Raw genomic sequence first — 23,523 nt, 5'->3', positions numbered from 1 at the left:
GTACATTCTTACTCTTTCTGCTCACTCTCGTCTTGGCAATATTCCAGCTCTCTCTCTCTCTCTCTCTCTCTCTCTCTCTCTCTCTCTCTCTCTCTCTCTCACACACACACACACACACACACACACACACACACTCTCTCTCCTGCCCCAACCAAATGAAAATGGGATAAGCCTGCTTGCTTCCCTTGGGTTGTCATGTTAGAACAACCTTTTTGTTGTCACGTGTACATGTGCGGCCACACCCATAATGCAATACACCCCTCCCGCACCCTGCCCTCCTGCAAATGCACATGTCACCCCACACTCCCCCCACCCCTGCACATGACACCCCTTTACACCGCAAATGCTCATGCATGCACCCCGTTCCCCCGGGCATACACGGCACAGACCCAAAAATTATCTGGCTGGCGGGAGGCACGCGGACATACACAGTGGAGCTGAGCTGGGGCGCTGGCTCACGTACCCGCAAAGAGGCTCTGCCTACCACCTGTGCCATAGGTTCGCCATTACAGTTCAAGAATCTGGCCATTGTTTCACTTTCATAGAAGCCAGAACTGATCTGCCCCCTCCTCAACTTTTCAAAACCGTCGTTTATTGAGTGCCTGGCAGGCTAAAAATTCAGTAAACAAAGCCAGAGGAAGAGTCATGGTTTACTTACCCCTGCAGCTGTCGCCGTCTTTTTCATATCCTTCTCGGCAAAGGCACTCGCCAATAGGCACCAGCCACTCCCCGTCCGAGTTGCAGTGCATGAAGGGCTCCTCGGTTGCCACAGCTTCTGCCACACAGGTACCAGGCACCTTGGCCAGCGCTTGCGAATCGGCCCCAGCAATGGTTTCCGGGAAGCTGGCCATATTGCGGAAGACGGCGGGACACTTCTTGTAGTAGATTCGGACGGAGAGGAGTGCCACGCAGGCCCCGATATCCTGGAAGGCCACGTAGAATCCCTTCCGGGTGAGGGGCCCGACCGAGCGCACCTCCACGTTGATCTTGACATTGCGGGTGCTGAAGTCCTCCAGCAGGGTGATCTCGTCGGGGGCGATCGTGTCAATCTTTTGGAACTGGCGCTTCTGGAAATTGATGCCGTAGTCGACGTCCGACTCCGCGTAGAAGAGGTTGAAAGTCTCTTTGCAGGTGCCCGTCCCAGGTGAGAAGGTGTTGCAGTCCCGGACTGTGAATTGGATTTCAATGAAGATACGCTGGGCTTCCCCGCGGTAGATCCAGTTGGTCCTCAGCCAGTTATCCTGATCGCCTTCCTGCACGTTGCAGACGGAGTAGATGTAGATGAGGGATTCGTTCATAACGTTCTGAAGAAGATCCCACTGGTGGAAGGAGGAGAAGACATCACGGGGTTGCTTTTAACACAGCACACAGCCACACAACTCCTCACTCTGGGCCATCACGGCCAATTCTAATAAAGACTCCTCATCTACATCTTAATCTAGAAAGGGATACAGTGGCTCAGCCATCACTAGATTTAGTCATCACTAATCTAGCTGCCATTATCAAATTTACAATCAATTCCTTTTTTTGTTTCATTTATATCCTGTTTTTCCACCAGCAACAATAATGCAATTCTCGGTGACATGTCTAAATTTACATTCAAGAGTGCTCTAATTTCTCTAAACACCATGTGCCATATTTTGGGGGCAGTCCCACCACATAGGTTTATATGTTCCAACCTCTTTCTTGCACTGCCAACAAAATATTTGTATTTTTACCATTTATTTACATTAACCCTAACACTAATGTTGGATGTAGAGGAGGGCCTTCTCTGTGGCTGCTCCGGCCCTCTGGAACGATCTCCCCGTGGAGATTCGGACCCCCACCACCCTTCAGGCTTTCCGCAAAGCCGTCAAGACCTGGCTGTTCCGGCAGGCCTGGGGCTGATGAGTTCCCATCCCCACTCGAATTGTGTGGCTGTTGTGAGTTTTAAATTGTTTCTGTGTTTTGTTGTCTGTCTTTTGTTTTTTTTCTGTATTGCCCCCTTCCCTCCTGATTTGTTAGCCGCCCTGAGTCCCTCTGGGAATAGGGCGGCATACAAGTTTAATAAACCTAACCTAACCTAACCTAACTAACTCCAAAAGGGACACGGTGGCTCAGTGACTAAGATGCTGAGCTTGTCGATCAGAAAGGTCGGCAGTTTGGCGGCTCGAATCCCGGCTCGCCGCGTAACGGAGTGAGCTTCTGCCAACCTAGCAGATCGAAAGCAGGTTAAAAAATGCAAGTAGAAAAATAGGGACCACCTTTGGTGGGAAGGGAACAGTGTTCCGTGCGCTTTTGGCATTGAGTCATGGCGGCCACATGACCACGGAGACGTCTTCGGACAGCACTGGCTTTTTGGTTTTAAATTGGAGATGAGCACTGCCTCCTAGAGTCGGGAACAACTAGCATGGATGTGTGTGGGAAATTTTAAAAGGTAACTTAATCTACATCCATCTAATCTCACGTTGTCAAATGTAGCCAGGTAGTTGCTTACAAAGGACCTAGATGGATTCCCCTGTGTTTCTTAAATTTAGAGCTGTGCTTCCCAGAACTACTCCCCGATGGTCATTTCGACCTCTTTTTTCCATTTGCCAATCCTTTCAAAACACAATTAAATTTAGCAGGATCCTATCATTGTACTGTTTTAATCCGATGGAGAAACGTTTTTCGTTCAACCTTCTCCGCCCTGCTAATGTTGCTCTGCATTCTAGACCCCCACAGTGGAAGGTTTATTTCCCTGTTGCTCCCAAGAAGAGTCATTATTCCCTTTTTTAAAAAAATGAAAACGGATATTTTAAGCAAAGCTTGTTCTAGGCTTTCCCACTAGAGCAGTGTTTCTCAACCTTGGCAACTTGAAGATGTCCGGACTTCAACTCCCAGAATTCCCCAGCCAGCGAATGCTGGCTGGGGAATTCTGGGAGTTGAAGTCCAGACATCTTCAAGTTGCTAAGGTTGAGAAACACTGCACTAGAGGGAATTTCCACCCTTAAAAATCGAGTTGACACTGAAAGATTGTTTTTTTTTTTCTAGACCAGGAGCAATTTTGCAAGAGATGCGACTTACCCCTTTTCCATAGGGATGATTGAGCCATCCGAGATCCCCCTGGGCCTTGGAGAAATCTAGCAGGACAACTAGAAGAAAAAAGGAGACATGTGTCAAAAGATGCCTTTTAAGACGGTATCGCCTGAGACCCATAAGCCCTTCGAACTTGTGGGGAAATAATAGGAAATCTTTAAAGCTCTAGAAACGCATGGGGAAAGACAATTTCACAGCTGCAGGGAGAGGCAAAGACTTAAAACCTCCAGATAAGTCTTAAGCAGGGGTTGGCAATCTGCGGCTCTGGAGCCGCATGTGGCTCTTTCATCCCTCTGCTGCGGCTCCTTGTCGCCAGTCGGCTCTACAGTTGATAGGGCTTTCAGTTAGGACAGGTAGAGGAAAAAGGATGCTGTGCTAGGAGGAGACTCTATGATGGGGGAACTGGACTTCCGGTCAGCTCCAGAATTGAATGGGGGGGCTTTTGGTTGGGACATTTGTGGCTATTTGAGTGTTGAAGGTTGCTGACCCCTGGTCTTAAGTAAAGAGAATGGGATGCCCCTTAACCATTAAGAGTGGCAGTTGTTGTGCCAGCGGCTAATCCCTGGGAGCAGGGTGCTCAATAGGAAAAGGATAATTTTCTCCCCAAAGTTACCTGTTTCTATGCATACACTTGCCACATCAGGCTATGCGTGGAGTCCTAAGGTGAGCAATTAATGCTAGCCTCCGTCAGAATAAAGTTAAATTAGAGGAGAGCCAGCAAAAAAGGAATCCTGCAAGAATAAAATATTCTTAAAATATTCCAGTGTAAAACGAGCAACAACATCCGGTTAGAATATGCTGGAAGTCTATAATTGAGGCTCCCTGGGAAAATCCTAGCAGCAGTTTTATTGCCTGGAGAATAAGATTCTGTCCTCTCTGTCCGGGACAAAGAGGGAGGAGCCTGCTTTTCCCCCTCTGGGGTTGCAAACAAACAAACAAAAATTGGGCTTAGGGAAGAGAGAACTATTTGGAGCGATTTTCAGCTGAAATCCACATTTTCAGAATGTCCTACATCTATTTCAGCTTAAAATACATTTAGAATAGAGTAACAGAGTTGGAAGGAACCTTGGAGGTCTTCTAGTCCAACCCCCTGCTTAGGCAGGAAACCCTACACTACTTCAGACAAAGGGTTATCCAACATCTTCTTAAAAACTTCCAGTGTTGGAGCATTCACAACTTCTGGAGGCAAATTCTGTTCCACTGATTAATTGTTCTAACTGTCAGGAAATTTCTCCTCAGTTCTAAGTTGCTTCTCTCCTTGATTAGTTTCCACCCATTGCTCCTTGTTCTATATCCTCAGGAGCCTTGGAGAATAGTTTGGCTCCCTCTTCTTTGTGGCAGCCCCTCAAATACTGGGACACTGCGATCATTTTAGTCTGAAATCCACAGTATGCGTCACTCACACCTGTCTATGCATAACATAGTTGCACTCTCCTTCTCATTGCGCGCGGTGCAAAACATATTTGTTTAAACAACCCTGGCCTGACTTTAAATTGTTTAGATTGTGTCCGTGTGTGAATGTCGGGGGTGGGGGTGGGAGTGGGGAGCAGTCAGTTTAAAGTTTAAATAAATCTTTGAGAGCTTAGTCTCAGTCCCTCCATTGTGCCACCACCATTTTAAGAAATCCCTACCTATTTTTTAAGATCAACAAAGTGGCTCCTGGGAGATGAGCAGGCTTTGATATTGGTATCGCAGCTTCATGGTGTGAAATCAAATCTCTCTCTCTCTCTCTCTCTCTCTCTCTCTCTCTCTCTCTCTCTCTCTCTCTCTCTATCTATCAATCATCTCTCTCTGTCTCTCACTGTCTTTCTCTCTCTTTTCTCTCTCTGTCTCTCTCTCTGCCTTTCTCTCTTTCTCTGTCACTCTGTCTCTCGCTGTCTTTCTATCATTCTCTCTCTCTCAGTCACACTCTCTGTCTCTCTCCCTCACATACTCTGTCTTTCTCTCTGTATCTCTGTCTCTCTGTGTGTGTCTTTCTCTCTCTTGTCTCTCTCTGTCTTTCTGTCTCTCTCTCTCTCTCAGTCACTCACACACTCTCTCTCTCACTCATTCACTCTGTCTCTCTGTCTCTCTCTCACACACACTGTTTCTGTCTGTCTGTCTGTCTCTCTTTCTGTCTCTGTCTCTCTCTCTGTCTCTCTCGCATTCACCCAATGACACACTTTGTGTTTTTTTAATATTTTTAAACACTAATAATACAAACAATACATATACATCTGAATACAAAAAAACCCACATATTACAGTGCATCCCCCACCCCCCGGAGACCATTCCCCCCCTTTATATTTCCTCATCTATAACAACTAAAAGATATACAATATATTCCAATTGTGCCCTTATCCTCTCCAAAACAACATATATTCTTGAGTAGGTTTATTCCCTTTGCCTTCCACCAACACTGATTTTATAAAATCCCACCATACTTCATTATAGTTTTTTGCTTTAATCATCCCTTTTTTAAAATTTAATTTCTGTTGTTAATTTATCATTTGTTGCCATGCTCCAAATATCATTACACCACTCATTTCTTTGAATATCCCAATTTCGTCCCCAATATTTAGCCATCACTAATCTTGCGGCCATTACCAAATTTACAATCAATTCCTTTTTTTGTTTCATTTATATCCCGTTTTTCCACCAGCAACAGTAATGCAATTCTCGGTGACATGTCTAAATTTATATTCAAGAGTGCTCTAATTTCTCTAAACACCGTGTCCCATATTTTTTTTGTTATAAAGTTTTTTATTTTTTCATTTGCATAACATATAACCACTATTACATAGCCAACATCGTATTGTATTATTAAATGTTTACATCAATTCATCTTACCATCATCTCCCAAAAACAATTATTGGCTCTTCTGCTCTCCATACACCATATTTGTACCTTATCCCTCACTTTCTTCTCCCTCTCTCCTCCCTCTCCCTACCCCCTTTCTTCCCTCTGTCACCCTTCCCTTCTCCGTCCCATATTTTTTGTGCACTGTCTCAATCCCCGGGCGCTTCTCTCCGCTAACAGGTGGCAAAGCTAAGTGCCCGAAGGACTCCATCCCATCCCGAATTCATATTATCGGTCCATGAGATTTAAAATTATGAAGCAGTGATGGGATTCAGCCGGTTCGCACCTATTCGGGAGAACCGGTTCGTAACTTTCTAAGCAGTTCGGAGAACCGGTTGTTGGAAGAAATCTTATTTTATTTTTTCCCCACTTTACAGGGCTAATCCTGTAAAGAAGGCAGGAAGGAAAAATTCTGGTGTTGTTTCTAGCCTCATCTTTATTGCCCTGCTTAAAGAAACTGCCTCTCCGGTTAACCCTTATTACATTGTAACAGCTAAGGCGAAGCGCCCATCAACGTGAATTGGCCACAGCCACATTGTCACATGACCACTGAGCTATGCCTACCCAGCTGGTCATTATGGCAGAGAACCAGTTGTTAAATTATTTGAATCCCACCACTGTTATGAAGGTAGTGGTCCCCGAGGTCCGAAAGGTTGGTGACCCTTGCTTTAAGGTATTTGTAGCTCCAAGGTTAAACAAGTAGGACTTCCCAAATCTTTAGCTAGAAGTGGATGTGAAATAAGTTTTGCAATAGCAGCTCTGCACCTGTGGAAGCATTTCCCCATCTCCTCCTCCTGTCCAAGATCCGAGCCGTGGAGTATCCTGTCCCCTGTGACTCTTTCCTCTCCTCTATGGGGCTCCTGGAAGTAGAGGTGCCTTTAGAAGAGCCAAATGCTGTTTAATTCTGGCTTGCCGCCAAGTTACCTCGATATGTGTCATCTCCGAATCCTGACGTTTTGACCCAAGAATCTGGGAGAGTCTTGGGATAGACAAAAGGTGACTAAGCCCATCGTCAGGGGTGTAGAAGGTAAGGCTTTTGTGTGCGTTAAAGCCTCTTCCGTATCACAAACCGCACAAAGGACACTTCCTCCTCTTAGGACAAGGCTGCTGCACGTTTCAAAAAGGGCCAACGCGCCCCACAGCAGGTGGAGGTTCGACCGCTTACTTGGCCGGGATCCCCCCTTTGTACAGCAGTCTGTTCTGTCCTTGGCTTCCCGAGAGCATGAAGCAAACTCCTTGTCCCTTTTATTAACTGGCTGTGAATTCTGCTCATTCACATCCAGCAAAATCTTTCAAGGGAGGATTTATGGTCACAGACCTTATCTGGCTTGGAGAGCTGCCAGGCCGATCTCTGCAAAACTTGGCAAGGAGTCTCGGAGAGTCATGAACCAATTAAGTAAACTAGTTGTCACCTGCAAACTCCACTCCCCTTTCGCTCCTCTTTTATGTCCTCTGGGAGGGGCCATTCATCATCCACCTGTGGACTTATTCCCAAGTCGATCCCTGTTGTTTAGCTGTTCCCTTCGTCTGGCAATTGCACATGCACTCACTGGGAACAGGCTCCAGCTGTTCCTCTGCCTCACTGATGTCTAACTCTGAAGGCAGCTGATAACTGTCAGACGGCCCTGGCCCCCTCTCTGCCTCCAACACAGAGCCTTCATCAGCACCTTCCCCAGGCTCCAGGACTGGCTCATCTTCCTCCCCAACCTCCTCACTGTCCGAATCTGCTGCCAGATCTGCTGGCCGCTATCGGGCCACAGCACAGTCTTTCCTTCAAACCTAAGCCTCCGTGAGCTGCGGAGAGGTTCCCTGTTGCCCCGCAGTCCATGCGGCCTGTGGCATTTCCAGCTCCATTGCCCTCCTAGAGACGTTACTGGCTCCGTCAAGCCTCTGGAAATTCCTGCCTTGTGGGTTACACTTTCCTGGGACGGGGGGGGGGGGCACCAAACTCTCCTGGCACATGCAGCCATTCAGGAGATTTAAGGGGCAAGTCCAATCTGGGTTCATGAAGAGCTGGGTGGGGGAATGGCTGTGTAGAAACCTAAATCGAGAATGGATACTTAAGATGAAATTAATCTAAAGTTCTATGCCTAGAATGGAATAGAATTGATCCCTCTAACACAAGAGCTGCTTCAGTGGGTCAGACCCAAAACAGATCAGAGGCATGGCCCAAAGGCAAGGGGCATCTTTAGGAATTGTTGTTGTTGTTGTTAGTTGCAAAGTCGTGTCCGACCCATCTTAACCCCAAGGACGTCCCTCCAGGCCTTCCTGTCCTCTACCATCCTCTGGAGTCCATTGAAGCTCACGCCTGCTGCTTCGGTGACTCCATCCAGCCACCTCCTTCTCTGCCGTCCCCTTCTTCTTTTGCCCTCCATCGTTCCCAGCATGAGGCTCTTCTCCAGGGAGTCCTTCTTCCTTCTCATTAGGTGGCCAAAGTATTGGACTTTCCTCTTCAGGATTTAGGACCTTCTAAAGAGCAGTCAGGGTTGATCTCCTCTAGGACTGACCGGTTGGATGGCCTTGCAGTCCAAGGGGCTTGCAGGAGTCTTCTTCTCCAGCACCAGAGTTCAAAGGCCTCCATTCTTTTTGGCCTTGTTATGGTCCAACCTTCACAGCCATCCATTGCAACTGGGAAAACCACAGCCTTGACTAGATGTACTTTCGTTGGCAGGGTGATGTCTCTGCTTTTTAGGATGCTGTCTAGATTTGCTATAGCTTTCCTCCCCAGGAGCGAGCGTCTTTTAATTTCTTGGCTGCATCCCCCATCTGCAGTGATCTTGGAGCCCAGGAAAATAAAACCTGCCACGACCTCCATTTCTTCCCCATCTATTTGCCAGGAGTTGAGAGGGCCGGATGCCATGATCTTAGTTTTTAGTTTAGATTTTTAGATCTAGAAAACTAAGATCAGGGCATCCGGCCCCCTCAATTAATAGGAATTAATACTCAGTCTCAACTGCCCCGATGGAGCCATCCTTCGAAGGCTTATTGGGAACACTGTCAATCTTCTCTTCCATCAGATGCAGCTTACCACTCTCTCTCTTTCTCTTTTCGTCCTCCCAGTGGCTCCCTCCACGAGGGAGCCAGTGAGTGACCCTATGACCTTTTGGGTCAGTCAGGCCTGGGCTTCAATCCATTCCCCCCCCCAATCGAGCTTTGCATGATGGCTTCAATTCCTGACCCTCGTAAATCAAAGGAGCTTAAAAAAAATCACGTCTCCTCCCAGAGTGCTTGTAAGCAACATCTGGAATCGTTTTTCTTTCCCACCAACTTCCAGAGTTAATTTTAAACTTCACCCTCTTCTTACAGCCTGCAGAAGGTTGGGGTTTTTTTTTAAAAAAATGGCCTGTTTTTCAATCCCATGCAAAGCTGGGTCGGGGGGGTGGGGTGGGTGGAGGGAGGGGAGGGAATGAGAGCCCACAATTCCATGCCTGGCTAAGGATTTATAGCCAAGCGGTTGGCAGGAATTTGTGCCGTCAGTGACACAGAGATGAAACGCAGTGGAGCCTGACAGCAGCAAAAACCTCAAATCAAAAGTCCTGGCTTCAGATATTTTTTTTTGCATGGATTTGAACAAGCCCGAACGCCAAGCCAAGCCAAAGACCTTGATGCCCTAAGAGAGAGAGAGAGTTCATCTGAGCATACGCAGAAGCCTCTCCCTCCTGAAGGGGGCACCCCCACCGCAGCCCCCCCCCCCACCGCAAGATTAGGGAGACCAAGGAAGCTCCAGCTTCTGGCAGCAACCTCTTAACAAAGGCAACAGAGATGGACGCTTTAAAACAATTTGCCCCAATTACCCGAGTTTAGGGAATTGGCAGAATTTGAATTCAAACCACAAGGGATCAGAAAGATCCCTTGGGTTTAAAGGTGAAGGTAAAGGTTCCCCTTGCACATATGTGCTAGTCGTTCCTGACTCTAGGGGGCAGTGCTCATCTCCGTTTCAAGAGCCAGCGCTGTCCGGAGACGTCTTCGTAGTCATGTGGCTGGCATGACTCAACTTCCGGAGGCGCACGGAACACTGTTCCCTTCCCACCAAAGGTGGTCCCTGTTTTTCTACTTTTTTACGTGCTTTTGAACTGCTAGGTTGGCAGAAGCCGGGACAAGTCACGGGAGCTCACTCCGTTACACGGCGCTAGGGATTCGAACCACCGAACGGCTGACCTTTCTTCTCAAAAAGCTCGTGCATGCCATAGGTTCACCATCACGGGTCTAGACTGAGGCTGCAAGGAGAAAGTAGCAGGCAGGAATTCAGTATCTTGCCCTTGTGTGAAGCTGTGCAATGGTGGCACCAGAGGTGGGTTCCTACCGGTTTGGCCCGGTTTGGCTGAATAGGTAGCAACTTGGCAGGCTGGGTTCCTGGAACCAGCAGCGACCCAGGCCTGCCACGCCCTCGAACCGGTTCTCTCGGCAGCACCATAGGCGCTGCCATTTTATTTTGGGCTTCTGCTCATGTGCAGAAGCATTTTTTTAGTACTGTTTATGTGCACATAGCAGCATCCAGGGCGTGCATGCGGCGCATCCCTGAGCGAAGCGGCAGTCACAGCAGCCAGAAGCCACCCCCGCGTGGCACTTCCAACCGATACGGTGCGCTTCCGAGGCCCCGGGACAGTTTGTCCTAATCGGAGCCCTTTCAGAGTCCATGTCGTCAGTTTTTTGGGGAGATTTAAAACAAATTCCAGTTAGGCAAATGGGAGGAAGGCAGAAATCCACCACAATGCTAACATTATTGCAGATCAGCACACACGCACACAGACACACACACAGAGAGAAAGAGAGAGCGAGGCGGTTTAGGACGAGGGAAATGTGAAGAGTGATTTTGCGCACCGCCCTCAACTCGGTTGGAAGATGCGGTTTTGGGAGAGCCAGCGAAGGAGGGATCGCCACACAAGAGTCTTGAGAAGAGCCGGGCAAAAGGGGAACTGCTTACTGGACAGATCTCTCCCGCCTGCCTCCCCCCCCACCCACCCAGCCCGCCACCATAATTAGAGGCCAGCCAGCCTTCCTTGCCCCTTCATTAACTTCATTCCTGCCTTTTCTTGCAAGCCCAGCACGGCCCTTCAGATTTGAGGCTTGGAAGAGGTTCCCCTGGCTTGTGGGTCTGCAATGGGGTGGGGTGGAGAATTCTCTTTGGGCAAGCTCAAAGCAGCAGCAGTAGGGCCCCCTCCTCTCCCCTGCCAGGCTGCCACCCTGGATGCTTCAAGGAAGCTGGCAGAGAAGGCCAGGCCCTTGCTGTCTTTGGGCCATGAGGAGCAGAGATGGCTTCCTACCGGTTCGGATGAACCGGTAGTAACTTGGTGGCTTGGGTCACCAAGAAGAAAGAGTTGGAACATATACACATATGTGGTGGGACTGCACAAAAAATATGGGAGATGGTGTTTAGATAAATTAGAGCACTCTTGAATATAAATTTAGACATGTCACCGAGAATTGCATTACTGGTGCTGGTGGAAAAACAGGATATAAATGAAACCAAAAAAAAGGAATTGATTGTAAACTTGGTAATGGCCACTAGATTAGTGATGGCTAAATATTGGGGATGAGATTGGGATATTCAAAGAAATGAGTGATACAATGAAATTTGGAGCATGGCAACAAATGATAAATTAACACCAGAAATTAAATTTAAAAGAGGGCTGATCAATGCAAATAATTATAATGAAATATAGGGGGATTTTATAAAATCTGTGTTGGTGGAAGGCAAAGGGAATAAACCTACTCAAGAATATATGTTGTTTTGGAGATGATAAGGGCACAATTGGAATATATTGTATATCTTTTAGTTGTGATAGATCAGGGGTCCCCAAACTTTGCAACTTTAAGACTTGTGGACTTCAACTCCCAGAATTCTCCAGCATAGCTGGCTGGAGAATTCTGGGAGTTGAAGTCCACAAGTCTTAAAGTTGCAAAGTTTAAAGACCTCTATTATGGATGAAGAAATAAATATAAGCAGGGGGAAGGGTCTCCAGGGGGTGGGCGTGCACTGTAATATTAGGTTTTTTTCTTTCTTTTTTATATTTAGATGTATATGTACTATGTTTGTATTTTTTCTATTTAAAAATAAAAATAAAAATTGTGGAGTTAGGATAATTTCACCAATCTTCCAGATGGGAGCTGCCGAGACTCGAGAAGCGACAAGGGTTAGATGTCGGCCTTTGGAAACATGGCGTCACCCTTCCAAAGGGATAGGCCCGGACTTGCTCGTTTGCTGGCTCGGCGGAAGGGCTGCCCTGGAAGGCTTCAAGGTTTCCCTCCGCCCAGCTCAGAGACTGGGAGGCCTAGCCAGGTGGGAAAGTGGCTAAGCTGGGAAGCGGCATTGTGAACTTCCTCCTTTCCGAATATTTCTGGCATGACTCTTCAGCCCTGAACGCAGAAGCATTCCCAGCCCAGGAGCCTGTCCTGCATGGCTAAGTAGGGAAAGGCTCATCTTTGGAACTGTTCATTTGAGAGGCCGGTGTGTTGGTGTGTTTGTGTGTGTGTGTGTGTGTGTGTGTGAGAGAGAGAGAGAGAGAGAGAGGGAGGGAGGGTGGGAGAGAGGGAAGGAGGAGGCTGCCCCTCCCATATGAAGGAAAAACAGAGCCTGTTCCTCTGAGCCACTTGCAGAGCGGGTGTAATGTTTCCTAAAAATGCCCTAATTAATTCATGAGTATCGAGCCAAGTTTCAGTTCAAAACTAGTCACTTATTAGGAACGTCCTAAGCAAGATCTTTTCGCAGTCAGGTCTAAGCATTGTTTGAGTTATAGCTGAACTTTAATTTTCAGTCTAAATAAACAGTTAACCGTAACGGAGTTGGAAGGGACCTTGGAGGTCATCTGGTCCAGCCCCTTGCTCAACGCAGGAGACCTGTACTAGGGATTCGAACCTCCGAACTTTGCCAACCTTTCTGCCTTTTCTCTTTCGGTTTTAAGAAGACACTTGCTCTCCGATAGGCTGATCACATCGATCAGCTTGACTTTCCTGGGGTCCATTCGGGAACACTTCCCTGGCCAGCCTCCGCCTACGATAGCAGCCAGACTGCCATTGCTCAATCCGGTGTGAACTCTCTGCACCATCGCTGGGCCCGTAGTTTTGTAACCAGGCAGCAGAATCGGGAAGATCCCCCCCCCCCCCGGAAGCGATGATCTCCAAATCCAGCTGCTTTCTCATCTGGGCGAGAACCCCACTTCTTCTCTAATCCAAGCCGGAAAAACAGAGATACCACAGGCCGCCTCATGTTCCCTTGCTTGCGTTAGTTGGATCCCAAGCATATCATTCCACAAAAATCATCTTCAGGCCGTTCAATATCGCATTTATCTACGTGGGTTTGAATACAAAGTTCGCCCTCCCCGCTTTCCCAGAGGAGGGAGACCCTCCCTCTAGCCCAGGGGTGTCAAACACCATATCATCGAGGGCTGCATCAGGGTTATGTTTGACCTTGGGGTTGGAGGTGGGCATGGCCACCTTGAAATCACTCGTGTTGGGGGGGGGCAGCCCTCTGCCAGAAAACGCCCCTCCCCTGACTTCCGTTTTAGCTGGCAGCAGTGCCGTGGACCTTCACTGTTTCCAAGCCAGGCCCGCGGGCCGGATCTAAACACCCTGTGGGCTGGATGCGCCCTGTGGGTCTTGAGTTTGACACCCCTGCTCTAAACCCATTCTCTGTGTTTCCATCATCCTGAAACAGGTCGCCTCTCAAATACGCAATAATTACAATCCCTGTAATTAGCAATAGCAATAGCAGTTAGACTTATATACCGCTTCATAGGGCTTTCAGCCCTCTCTAAGCGGTTTACAGAGTCGGCATATCGCCCCCACAGTCTGGGTCCTCATTTCACCCACCTCGGAAGGATGGAAGGCTGAGCCAACCTTGAGCCAATGAGATTTGAACCGCCGAACTGCAGATAGCAGTCAGCTGAAGTGGCCTGCAGTACTGCACTCTAACCACTGAGCCACCTCGGCTCTCTCTCTTTCACACCCTATACCAGCGATGGCCAACCGTTTTCTTATGGCGTGCCAAAATTGTGCACGAGTGCGTTATCGTGCACGCTCGCGTACCCCACTAATGCCCGCACACGCGTGCGTGCCCACACCAATTCAAGCCACCCTGCCCACCTGTACATGCACGCACGAACCCCCCACCCCGGCACATGCGTGCACAACTCCCTCACCCCAGACTCCGGAGTCTTTCCTGTAGCCTGGGGAGGGTGAAAACGGTCCCAATGGGCAAACCAGAAGGCTGGAAATCAGCTGGCAGGCACACGGATGCCCCGTTGGGCCTCTTTTTCGCCTTCCCCAGCCTTCCAGAGGCTTTCCTGAAGCCTGGGGAGGGTGAAAACAGCCACCCCCAACTCTCCGGAAGGCCGGAAATCAGCTGGCAGGCGCGCGGATGTGTGCCGGAGTTGACGACTTGACATGCCAGCAAATATGTCTCCGTGTGCCGCCTGTGGCACGCATGTCATAGGTTCGCCATCACGGCCATATATCCTTCCTATGTCACCTTTTCATTCTAACAAGAGCTCTTCAGGTGTTTTTTTTTTTTTTAAATAGAGATAATTCTACTTAAACGTTAAAGACCAACACACACCCACACACACCGATTCCACAAAGCACGCAAAGCTGCTTAATCAATAACCTTTTCGGGACCCTGAGATCTTAAACGTAAGAACAAGCGCCCTTTTGAGAATGGTAAGTAATAGAACCACACAAATACGCAGGCTGCGAAGTCTCTCAAGTCATTGGATCCAGTTCGCACACGGTTTGATGGAGGTGAAAAGTATTATAAATAAAATAAATAAAACATTTTTTTTTTTAAAGAGAGAGAATGGCCTGCCTCTAAATCAGTGGGTCTCAACCTTCCCAATGCCTCGACCCTTCAATACAGATCTCGTGTTGTGGTGACCCCCAACCATAAAATTATGTTATGTTTTCCTATTTTTTTGAAAATATGTGTTTTCCGAGGGTCTAAAACGACGCCCATGAAAGGGTCGTTTGACACCCAAAGGGGTCCCCACCCACAGGTTGAGAACCGCTGCTCTAATTCAAGAGCCTCCCCCCCCCAACACAGGATGAGGTGAGGCCCCTTTCCGGCACCCTAGATTGCCTCCCCCAAATCTGAGGGGGACATCCACTATCCATGTAGGGCCTGTCAATATTCATGTCTCCCTTTCCTTTCTTCCCTGACTTTTTCTAAATCACACACACACAAACACACACACACACACACACACACACAAGGACACCGATTATTTTCCCTGCAGTGTTCTGCAGTTTTATTCAGTCTGTGGGCAAGGCTTGAGTACAATGCCAAGTCCGGGGGTTTCTCCTATTCTGTGATTGCGGGTATGTGGTGGCCCTTCTAATTGCCACACACTTGGGGCAACCGGCCATGTGAAGTCAAACACTTGTCTGGGAGGTGTGTGTGTGTGTGTTGTGTGTGTGTGTGTGTGTGTGTGTGTGTGTGTGTAACTGCATCCTGGGCCTCTGTCTCCCCCCCCCCCCCCGCCGCTTCCCCAGACACACCTTGGAAGTAAAACAAGGCAGTCATATTTTCAGGGTGTGTCTGGCGCCTTCCCACCGTGCCCAGCCCAGCCGGAAACTGAGCTGCTGTTACCCTCCTTCGGAGCAAAGTGGCACCAGCCACCAAAGGCAGCATGGCTGGTTGGTTTCCTCCTCCTCGGCCATAGTTTTCCCCCTGGCTGCTTCCTCCCAACCACCTTCCTCCAGTCCAGTCCAGTCCAGTCCCCCACCATCTCCCCCCTGCTGGAGATCTGGCAAGCCAGTCTTCCCTTCTCTCCCGCTCCCCTTCCTCTCTCCTCCAGGCATCCCAGCTTCACTCTAAAGGGAAGAGATTAACCTTTGCCAAGCACTGGGAGAAAGCAACTTTGGCAGTGCAACTAGGGCCGGAGTATGCGTGCGTGCGTCTGTGTGTGTGTGTGTGTGTGCGTGCGGCGCGCATGTGAGAGAGAGAGAGACAGAGACAGTGTGGGTGAGAGAGTGTGAGAAAGTGTGTGTGCGAGAGTGTGTGAGAAAGAGTGAGTGTGTGTGAGAGAGAGAGAGAGAGAAAGAGAGGGTGTGTGTGTGAGAGAGAGAACGAGTGTGCGTGTGTGAGAGGGAGTATGCATGTGTGTGAGAGAGAGGGAGTGTGTGTGTGAGAGAGGGGGGAGAGAAAGAGTGTGTGTGTGAGAGAGAGGGAGTGTGTGTGAGAGAGAGAAAGAGTGTGTGTGTGAGAGAGAGGGGTGGAGGGAGTGTGTGTGAGAGAGGGGGGAGAGAAAGAGTGTGTGTGAGAGAGACAGAAAGTGCGTGTGAGGGGGGAGAGGGAGTGTGTGTGTGAGAGGGGGGGAGAGAGGGGGGGGAGTGTGTGGGGGGGGGGCGAGGAGCCCCGGAAAACTTCAGTCAGTTCCTTCCAGAGGCCGGGAATGGGGGGGGGGGCGGATCTAAGGCTCCCTTCCTGCCCCACCGCCCAAGTCGGCTTAGCCACAATGGAAGAGGTGCGCGTGAGTGTGTGTGTGTGTCGGACGGGCAGAGGCTGGAGGAGAGAAGCCAAAGGAGCCGCCAGCCGTCCCTCCGATCGGAGCCGTCCGAAGCAGCCGCAGTCCACGCGCAGTTCCTTACCTTCGTGGCTCTGGCAGCTGCGGAGTGCCTGGAGCAGGAGCAAGGCGGGCACCAGGAGGGTCCCGCAGCTGAGCCTCGGCAGCCTGCCCATCCTGTCGCTGAGTCCCCCCACCGCTGCCTTCCGTGTCCTCCGCGGAGTGAGCCGCCTTCCCGGAGTCACTCAACGCAGCGCAGCCCAGCCGCCACGGGACGAAAAGCTCAATGGGAGCTGGTGGGAAAGCGCTCGCCCGGTTCATTCATGCCTCTGCTGACGTCAGCGGGGCCACGCCTCCGGAGGCCGTCCCGCCCGCCCGCCCTGCCCCTCTCCGAATGACACCCCCCCCCCCGGGGTCTTCGCTTCGGGGTGGGGGGAGATCTCCCTGAGGCTTGGAGGAGAACGGGAGGCTCAAGCGCAAAGGTGGCACGCAGGGGGCAGCTACGGAAGAGAAAGCGGCGATTCGCTTACTTTACTAGGCAGGTTGGGGAGAGGGTGCGGGGCATTCCTTAGTTCCAGCGAAGCCAGATGGAAAAAGCACCACCGGGAGAGCGCCGAGAGCCTCAGGGCGGGAAAGGGGGGTTTATATTGAATGTACTCTATATTCCCTTTAGTCGGTAAGAACTAACAAAGTTCGCAGGGAGTCCCTTTCTCCTTTCCTTTTCATTTCTCCTTTCCTTTCCTTCTTTCCTTTCCCTCTTCCCCTCCTTTCCTTTCTCCTTTCCTTTCCTTTCTGCTTTCCTTTCCTTTCTATTCTATTATAGAATAGACTAAGAAATAGACTAGAAATAGAAAGAATAGGAATAGGATAGAATAGAAAATAGAACAGAATAGAATATAGAATAGAATAAGAAATAGAAGGAATAGAAATAGAAAGAAAGGAATAGGAATAGAATAGAATAGAATATAGAAGGAATAGAAGGAATAGAAATAGAAAGAATGAGAATAGAATAAAATATAGAATAAAATAGAATAAGAAATAGAAGGAATAGAAATAGAAAGAAAGGAATAGGAATAGAATAGAATAACTAGAATAGAATATAGAAGGAATAGAAGGAATAGAAATAGAAAGAATGGGAATAGACTAAAATATAGAATGAAATAGAATAAGAAATAGAAGGAATAGAAATAGAAAGAAAGGAATAGGAATAGAATAGAATAACTAGAATATAATAGAATAGAATAGAATAACTAGAATATAATAGAATAGAATATAGAAGGAATAGAAGGAATAGAAATAGAAAGAATGGGAATAGAATAAAATATAGAATAAAATAGAATAAGAAATAGGAATAGAAATAGAAAGAAAGGAATAGAAACAGAATATAGAATAGAATAAAATAAAATAAGGAATAGAAAGAATAGGAATAAGAAGAGAATAGAATAGAGAATAGAATAGAATAATAAATAGAAAGAATAGGAATAGAAAGAATAGTAGTAGGAATTAGACCCATCGCGACCCCATGTTCCTCCAGGCTTTCCTGTCCTCTACCATCCTCTGGAGTTCATTGAAGCAAACTCCATCCAGCCACCTCCTTCTCTGCCGTCCCCTTCTTCTTTTGCCCTCCATCTTCCCCAGCATTAGGCTCTTCTCCAGGGAGTCCTTCATTCTCATTAGGTGGCCAAAGTATTTGAGTTTCATATTCAGGATCCGGCCTTTTAAAGAGCAGTCAGGGTTGACCTCCTCTAGGACTGATTTGGTTGGATCGCCTTGCAATCCAAGGGACTCCCAGGAATCTTCTCCAGCAACAGCGTTCAAAGGCCTCCATTCTTTGGCGCTCAGCCTTTGCTATGTATACCAGGAGATAATAAAAGAAAATGGAATATGTCAATTAGGGAAATACAGTGCATTTCATTCACCCGTAGAGGAGTTTCCCAATAGAGTTGGAAGAGACCATGTAGGTCATCTAGTCCAATCCCCTTCCCAAGCAAGAGACCCTAGACCATTTCTGACAGATGGCAGCCCAGTTTCTCCTTGAAAACCTCCAGTGATGAAGCTCCCACCACTTCTGAAGGCGATGGTTCTCCCTCTCAGAAAATGTACCCTTATTTCCATCGCACCCTTTATATTCACAAGTACAGAAATATGACACCAGTAAATCTCTTACTATTCACTTCTAAACAATGATGTACCTCTTATGTGACGTAGTGCAGAACCTTCCAGTAAGAATTTGGCTGGAGGGTGGTATGGAAAGAATTTTTCAAGGCTTTTGTGACACTCCAGCAACTGACCTGTGCAACATTTTTTTAAAACTGGGGAGGGGGGGGCTGTATGAAAAAGCTGCAGGAACAAAATCAACCTGTCCCCCCCACGTCCACCTAACCTGATTCTTTCGCATTCCAACTTCTGCCTTGTGTTTCTAACCATTGACCATTAACCATTTCTAATCATTGAGGTTAGTTGGGCATGGAATGATAGATAGATAAGAATGGTAGATAAGTTGACATTCTAGAATATGATGGTCAAAAATAACCGTACAACACTAGCACTCTTTAAAATGGTGTATATGTTGTTTGTTTTCACTTTGGTTTTTATGGCAAATGAAATGCCAGGACAATTACACTGTAGTCAATGTTTTTATGGCAAATGAAACGCCATAAAATGAAAGGACAATTACACTGTATAATATATGGATATGTAAACAATAAAAATATATTTTAAAGAAATCAGCCTGCCCAACTGAGTTCAGGTCTGCACAAGAGATATTTTTCCCTTCTGATTTCTTGGCCTGGGAATTTTCCATTTTGAAAAATCTAAAAATTTCTTAGTTTGGCTGCAGAAAGTTCACCCAGGGGCCAGTTTAAGAAATTAAGAAGAGTGCTGGAAGCGGAGTCTCATCGGGGTGGATCCATTTAGCTTGTGAGTTAGTTTCCTACAACAGCCACAAAACTCACCTGCCAGCAGCAAATATATATATATATATATCTCCCCCTGCCCAATTATTTGGTCTCAGTCTGGAGTATTCAGTGGTAGACTGCCTCTGAAGATGGAAGTTCTGAATTTAGGACGATAGCCTAATCAATTCCAGTCATCTCTTCCTCCCAGGATTTGAAATGCTTTGGATAGTTGTTTAATAGGCAGGTAGAAAGCATTGGAAATACACTTTTTTGCTTATCTACACAGTGTTGCAATAAAACGTTCGTAACAGTGGCAATCTTAGTAGCCCTGGCCTCTTGTCACGCCAGTAAATCCCACCATTCGGTCTGTGATGTGAAGGAGCTTTTTTTGGTTGTTATCTTTCCTGATCCACCATGTTTTTGGAGTGCGGTATTGCGAGAAAAGGAGAGGTGTTTTTTTCCCCACTGCCAAGTGTTAATTTGCTTTATCTCTACTCTCACTGTTTCTCTCTTAGCAGAAAGCTATCACAATACAATACACAATACAATTTTTAAGGTTTTGTATTTTTTTCATTTTCATAACTTATAACCATATGTATACTGTTACATAACCAACATTATTTTATATTGTTAAATGTTTACATCAATTCATCTTACCATCAACCCCAAAATGTTTATTGGCTCTTCTGATCTCCATGTGCCATATTTATATCCTATCCATCACTTTCTTCTCCCTCTCTACTCCCCCACCCTACCTCCTTTCTTCCCTCTGTCATCCTTCTCTTCTCCACTTTCCCTTCCTCTCTCCTTCTCCTCTCTCCCCTTTCCACTCCTTCTTTCTTTCTTCCTCCTCTCCCCCCTGCCCTCTCTTCTTCCCTTACCTCTCTCCTCTACTCCACACTCTTCATCTCATTTACTTCTTTAAAATACCATTTTAAAGAGCTAGCGGGCTACCTATTATATACAGTATGTATGCATGTATGTATGTATGTATGTATGTATGTATGTATGTATGTATATATGTATGTATGTATGTAGATAGAGATAGAGATATATAGATAGATATAGATAGATAGATAGATAGATGGATAGAAGAGAGAGAGAGAGGGAGGGAGGGAGAGAAGATAGATAGATAAATAGATAGATAGATAGATAGATAGATAGATAGATAGATAGATAGATAGATAGATAGATAGATAGATAGAAGAGAGATAGAGAGATAGAGAGATAGAGAAATAATAGATAGATAGAAGAGAGAGATATAGATATAGATATAGATATAGATATAGATATAGATATAGATATAGATATAGATATAGATATAGATAGATAGATAGATAGATAGATAGATAGATAGATAGACAGACAGACAGACAGACAGACAGACAGACAGACAGATATAGAAATAGAGATAGGTAGGTAGGTAGGTAGATAGAAGATAGATAGATAGATAGATAGATAGATAGATGATAGATAGATAGATAGATAGATAGATAGATAGATAGATAGATAGAAGAGAGAGAGAGAAAGAGAGAGATAGGTATATATATGGATCTGTGTGTGTCTATGTGTTTCCTAGTGCAAACCAGCATAACTCTGGTTTGTACTAGGAAACAAATAAAACAATATAAATTGTAAAGATACAAGCAACATGGTTATAGCCATAAGTGGGGAGAGATCGGTACTAGGAAGGAAGAGAAGAACAATAGTATTACAGTCTTAGTAGATAATTTATAGTGTTGTGGGAATTAGTTGTTTAGCAGAGTGATGGCATTCGGGGGGGGGGGGAACTGTCCTTGTGTCGTGTTGTTCTGTTGTGCAGTGCCCTACAGCCTCATTTTGAGGGTAGGAGTTGAAACAATTTATATCCAGGACGCGAGGGGTCTGTAGATATTTTCACAGCCCTCTTGTTGACTCCTGCAGAGTATGCAGGTCCTCGATGGAAAGCAGGTTGATAGCCATTGTGTTCTCTGCATGGATGGCTTGTGAGAGAATTTCAATCCAGCAAGACGGCGTAGATTATATCTGGGCAGTGATGCACGCTGTTGGGCAACCTGGCAGAGGCTAGCTGGAGATATTACGAAATCCTTCTCCCTAGAAGGAAACCAAAACATGTTTTTGCTTGAACGTTAAGATGCAGCCTCATCAGGGATGGCAGAGGCCTGAGTCACGGCGCTCCTCTCCAGCTTCAGTGCTGCAGAAGCTGTTAGAGGATTGGATTTAGATGACTCGTCTGGCCCCAAAGATCAGGCGTTAGAAGTTTCAAACCGGCAAAATGCAGCGAGGAAAATGTCTCTCTGCCCCGAAGGGACTTTCAGTCTGGCTGGCATGGGAAGAGGGTGATCTGAAGAGCGAGATCTCACCTACCCATCCCCCAGCGATTTCCTCCTTGATCTCTTTCCTTTCTGGGACAAAGGATCCCCTGAAAGTTCGCATACAGACATACTAATCGCAGGTTTTGGTGGGGGGGGAATTGTGGGCATGGCTGAAAAGAGGAACTGCCAGATTCTGTCACAGCTTTCTTCCAAATCAAATCAAATCAAACCTTTATTGTCAATGCGCAACATGTGTGCAATGAAATTGAATGAGCCCCCCCCCCTTGGTGCAGCCCCCCCTGAAACACAAAATACATCTCAATAACTCAGTAAATGAAAGAAATAGAATCCCTAAACCCAAATAAGTAATAACTATAATAAATAATAGATAAGTAATAATAAAATCCCCTATGCCATCCAACTGGTAAACTCGCGAGATTCGTTTTTTTCTCGCCATATCCATGTATACATCTGAACTAGACTGTGTTGTTTCTCTGTGTCACACAAGATATGTGGGTACATGCATAATTTTGTTTATTTTTATTTATTTATCTTGTCATGTTTATGTAGTGTATATTGGTATTTAGTCCCTTTGAGAGCGGTAGGCAACAAAATTTCATTTGAATGTATGCTGATTAGTGTACATTCAAAGTGACAATAAAGTTATTATTCTATTCTATTCCATTCCATTCCATATTTTCTATTCTATTCCATTCCATTCCATATTTTCCATTCTGTTCCATTCCATATTTTCTATTCTATTCCATTCCATATTTTCTATTCTATTCTATTCCATATTTTCAATTCCATTCCATTCCATTCCATATTTTCCATTCCATTCCATATTTTCTATTCTATTCTATTCTATTCTATTCCATATTTTCTATTCTATTCCATTCCATATTTTCTATTCTATTCTATTCTATTCCATTCCATATTTTCTATTCTATTCTATTCCATTCAATTCCATATTTTCTATTCAATTCTATTCCATTCCATTTTATTCCATTCCATATTTTCTATTCTATTCTATTCCATTCCATGTTTTCTATTTTATTCCATTTCATTCCATTTCATTCCATATTTTCTATTCTATTCTATTCCATTCCATGTTTTCTATTTTATTCCATTTCATTCCATTTCATTCCATATTTTCTATTCTATTCTATTCCATTCCATATTTTCTATTCTATTCTATTCTATTCTATTCCATTCAATTCCATATTTTCTATTCAATTCTATTCCATTCCATTTCATTCCATTCCATATTTTCTATTCTATTCCATTCCATTCCATATTTTCTATTCTATTCTATTCCATATTTTCAATTCCATTCCATTCCATTCCATATTTTCCATTCCATTCCATATTTTCTATTCTATTCTATTCTATTCCATTCCATATTTTCTATTCTATTCTATTCCATTCAATTCCATATTTTCTATTCAATTCTATTCCATTCCATTTTATTCCATTCCATATTTTCTATTCTATTCTATTCCATTCCATGTTTTCTATTTTATTCCATTTCATTCCATTTCATTCCATATTTTCTATTCTATTCTATTCCATTCCATGTTTTCTATTTTATTCCATTTCATTCCATTTCATTCCATATTTTCTATTCTATTCTATTCCATTCCATATTTTCTATTCTATTCTATTCTATTCCATTCAATTCCATATTTTCTATTCAATTCTATTCCATTCCATTTCATTCCATTCCATATTTTCTATTCTATTCCATTCCATTCCATATTTTCTATTCTATTCTATTCCATTCAAATCCATATTTTCTATTCAATTCTATTCCATTCCATTTCATTCCATTCCATATTTTCTATTCTATTCCATTCCATTTCATTCCATTCCATATTTTCTATTCTATTCTATTCCATTCCATGTTTTCTATTTTATTCC

General features: G+C 45.7%; 1 protein-coding gene across 1 annotated transcript in view; it reads right to left on the bottom strand.

The window, feature by feature from the left end:
• EPHA2 (EPH receptor A2) overlaps window positions 1–16,650 on the bottom strand; it is a 54,456-nt gene extending 37,806 nt beyond the window's left edge. The window contains exons 1-3 of the mRNA XM_032232262.1: window positions 16,477–16,650; window positions 3,046–3,113; window positions 659–1,319 (exon numbers count right to left, since the gene is read on the bottom strand). Coding sequence (XP_032088153.1) covers window positions 659–1,319; window positions 3,046–3,113; window positions 16,477–16,567 — 820 coding nt within the window. The 5' untranslated portion in view covers window positions 16,568–16,650. The remainder of the gene's footprint in view (window positions 1–658; window positions 1,320–3,045; window positions 3,114–16,476) is intronic.
• Between the last annotated feature and the right edge of the window lie 6,873 nt (window positions 16,651–23,523).

The sequence above is a fragment of the Thamnophis elegans genome, chromosome 15 (genome assembly GCF_009769535.1).
Source record: "Thamnophis elegans isolate rThaEle1 chromosome 15, rThaEle1.pri, whole genome shotgun sequence".
Classification (NCBI taxonomy): Eukaryota; Metazoa; Chordata; class Lepidosauria; order Squamata; family Colubridae; genus Thamnophis; species Thamnophis elegans.
The sequence above is the reverse complement of the archived record's forward strand: the minus strand, read 5'-3'. Positions and strand labels throughout refer to the sequence as shown.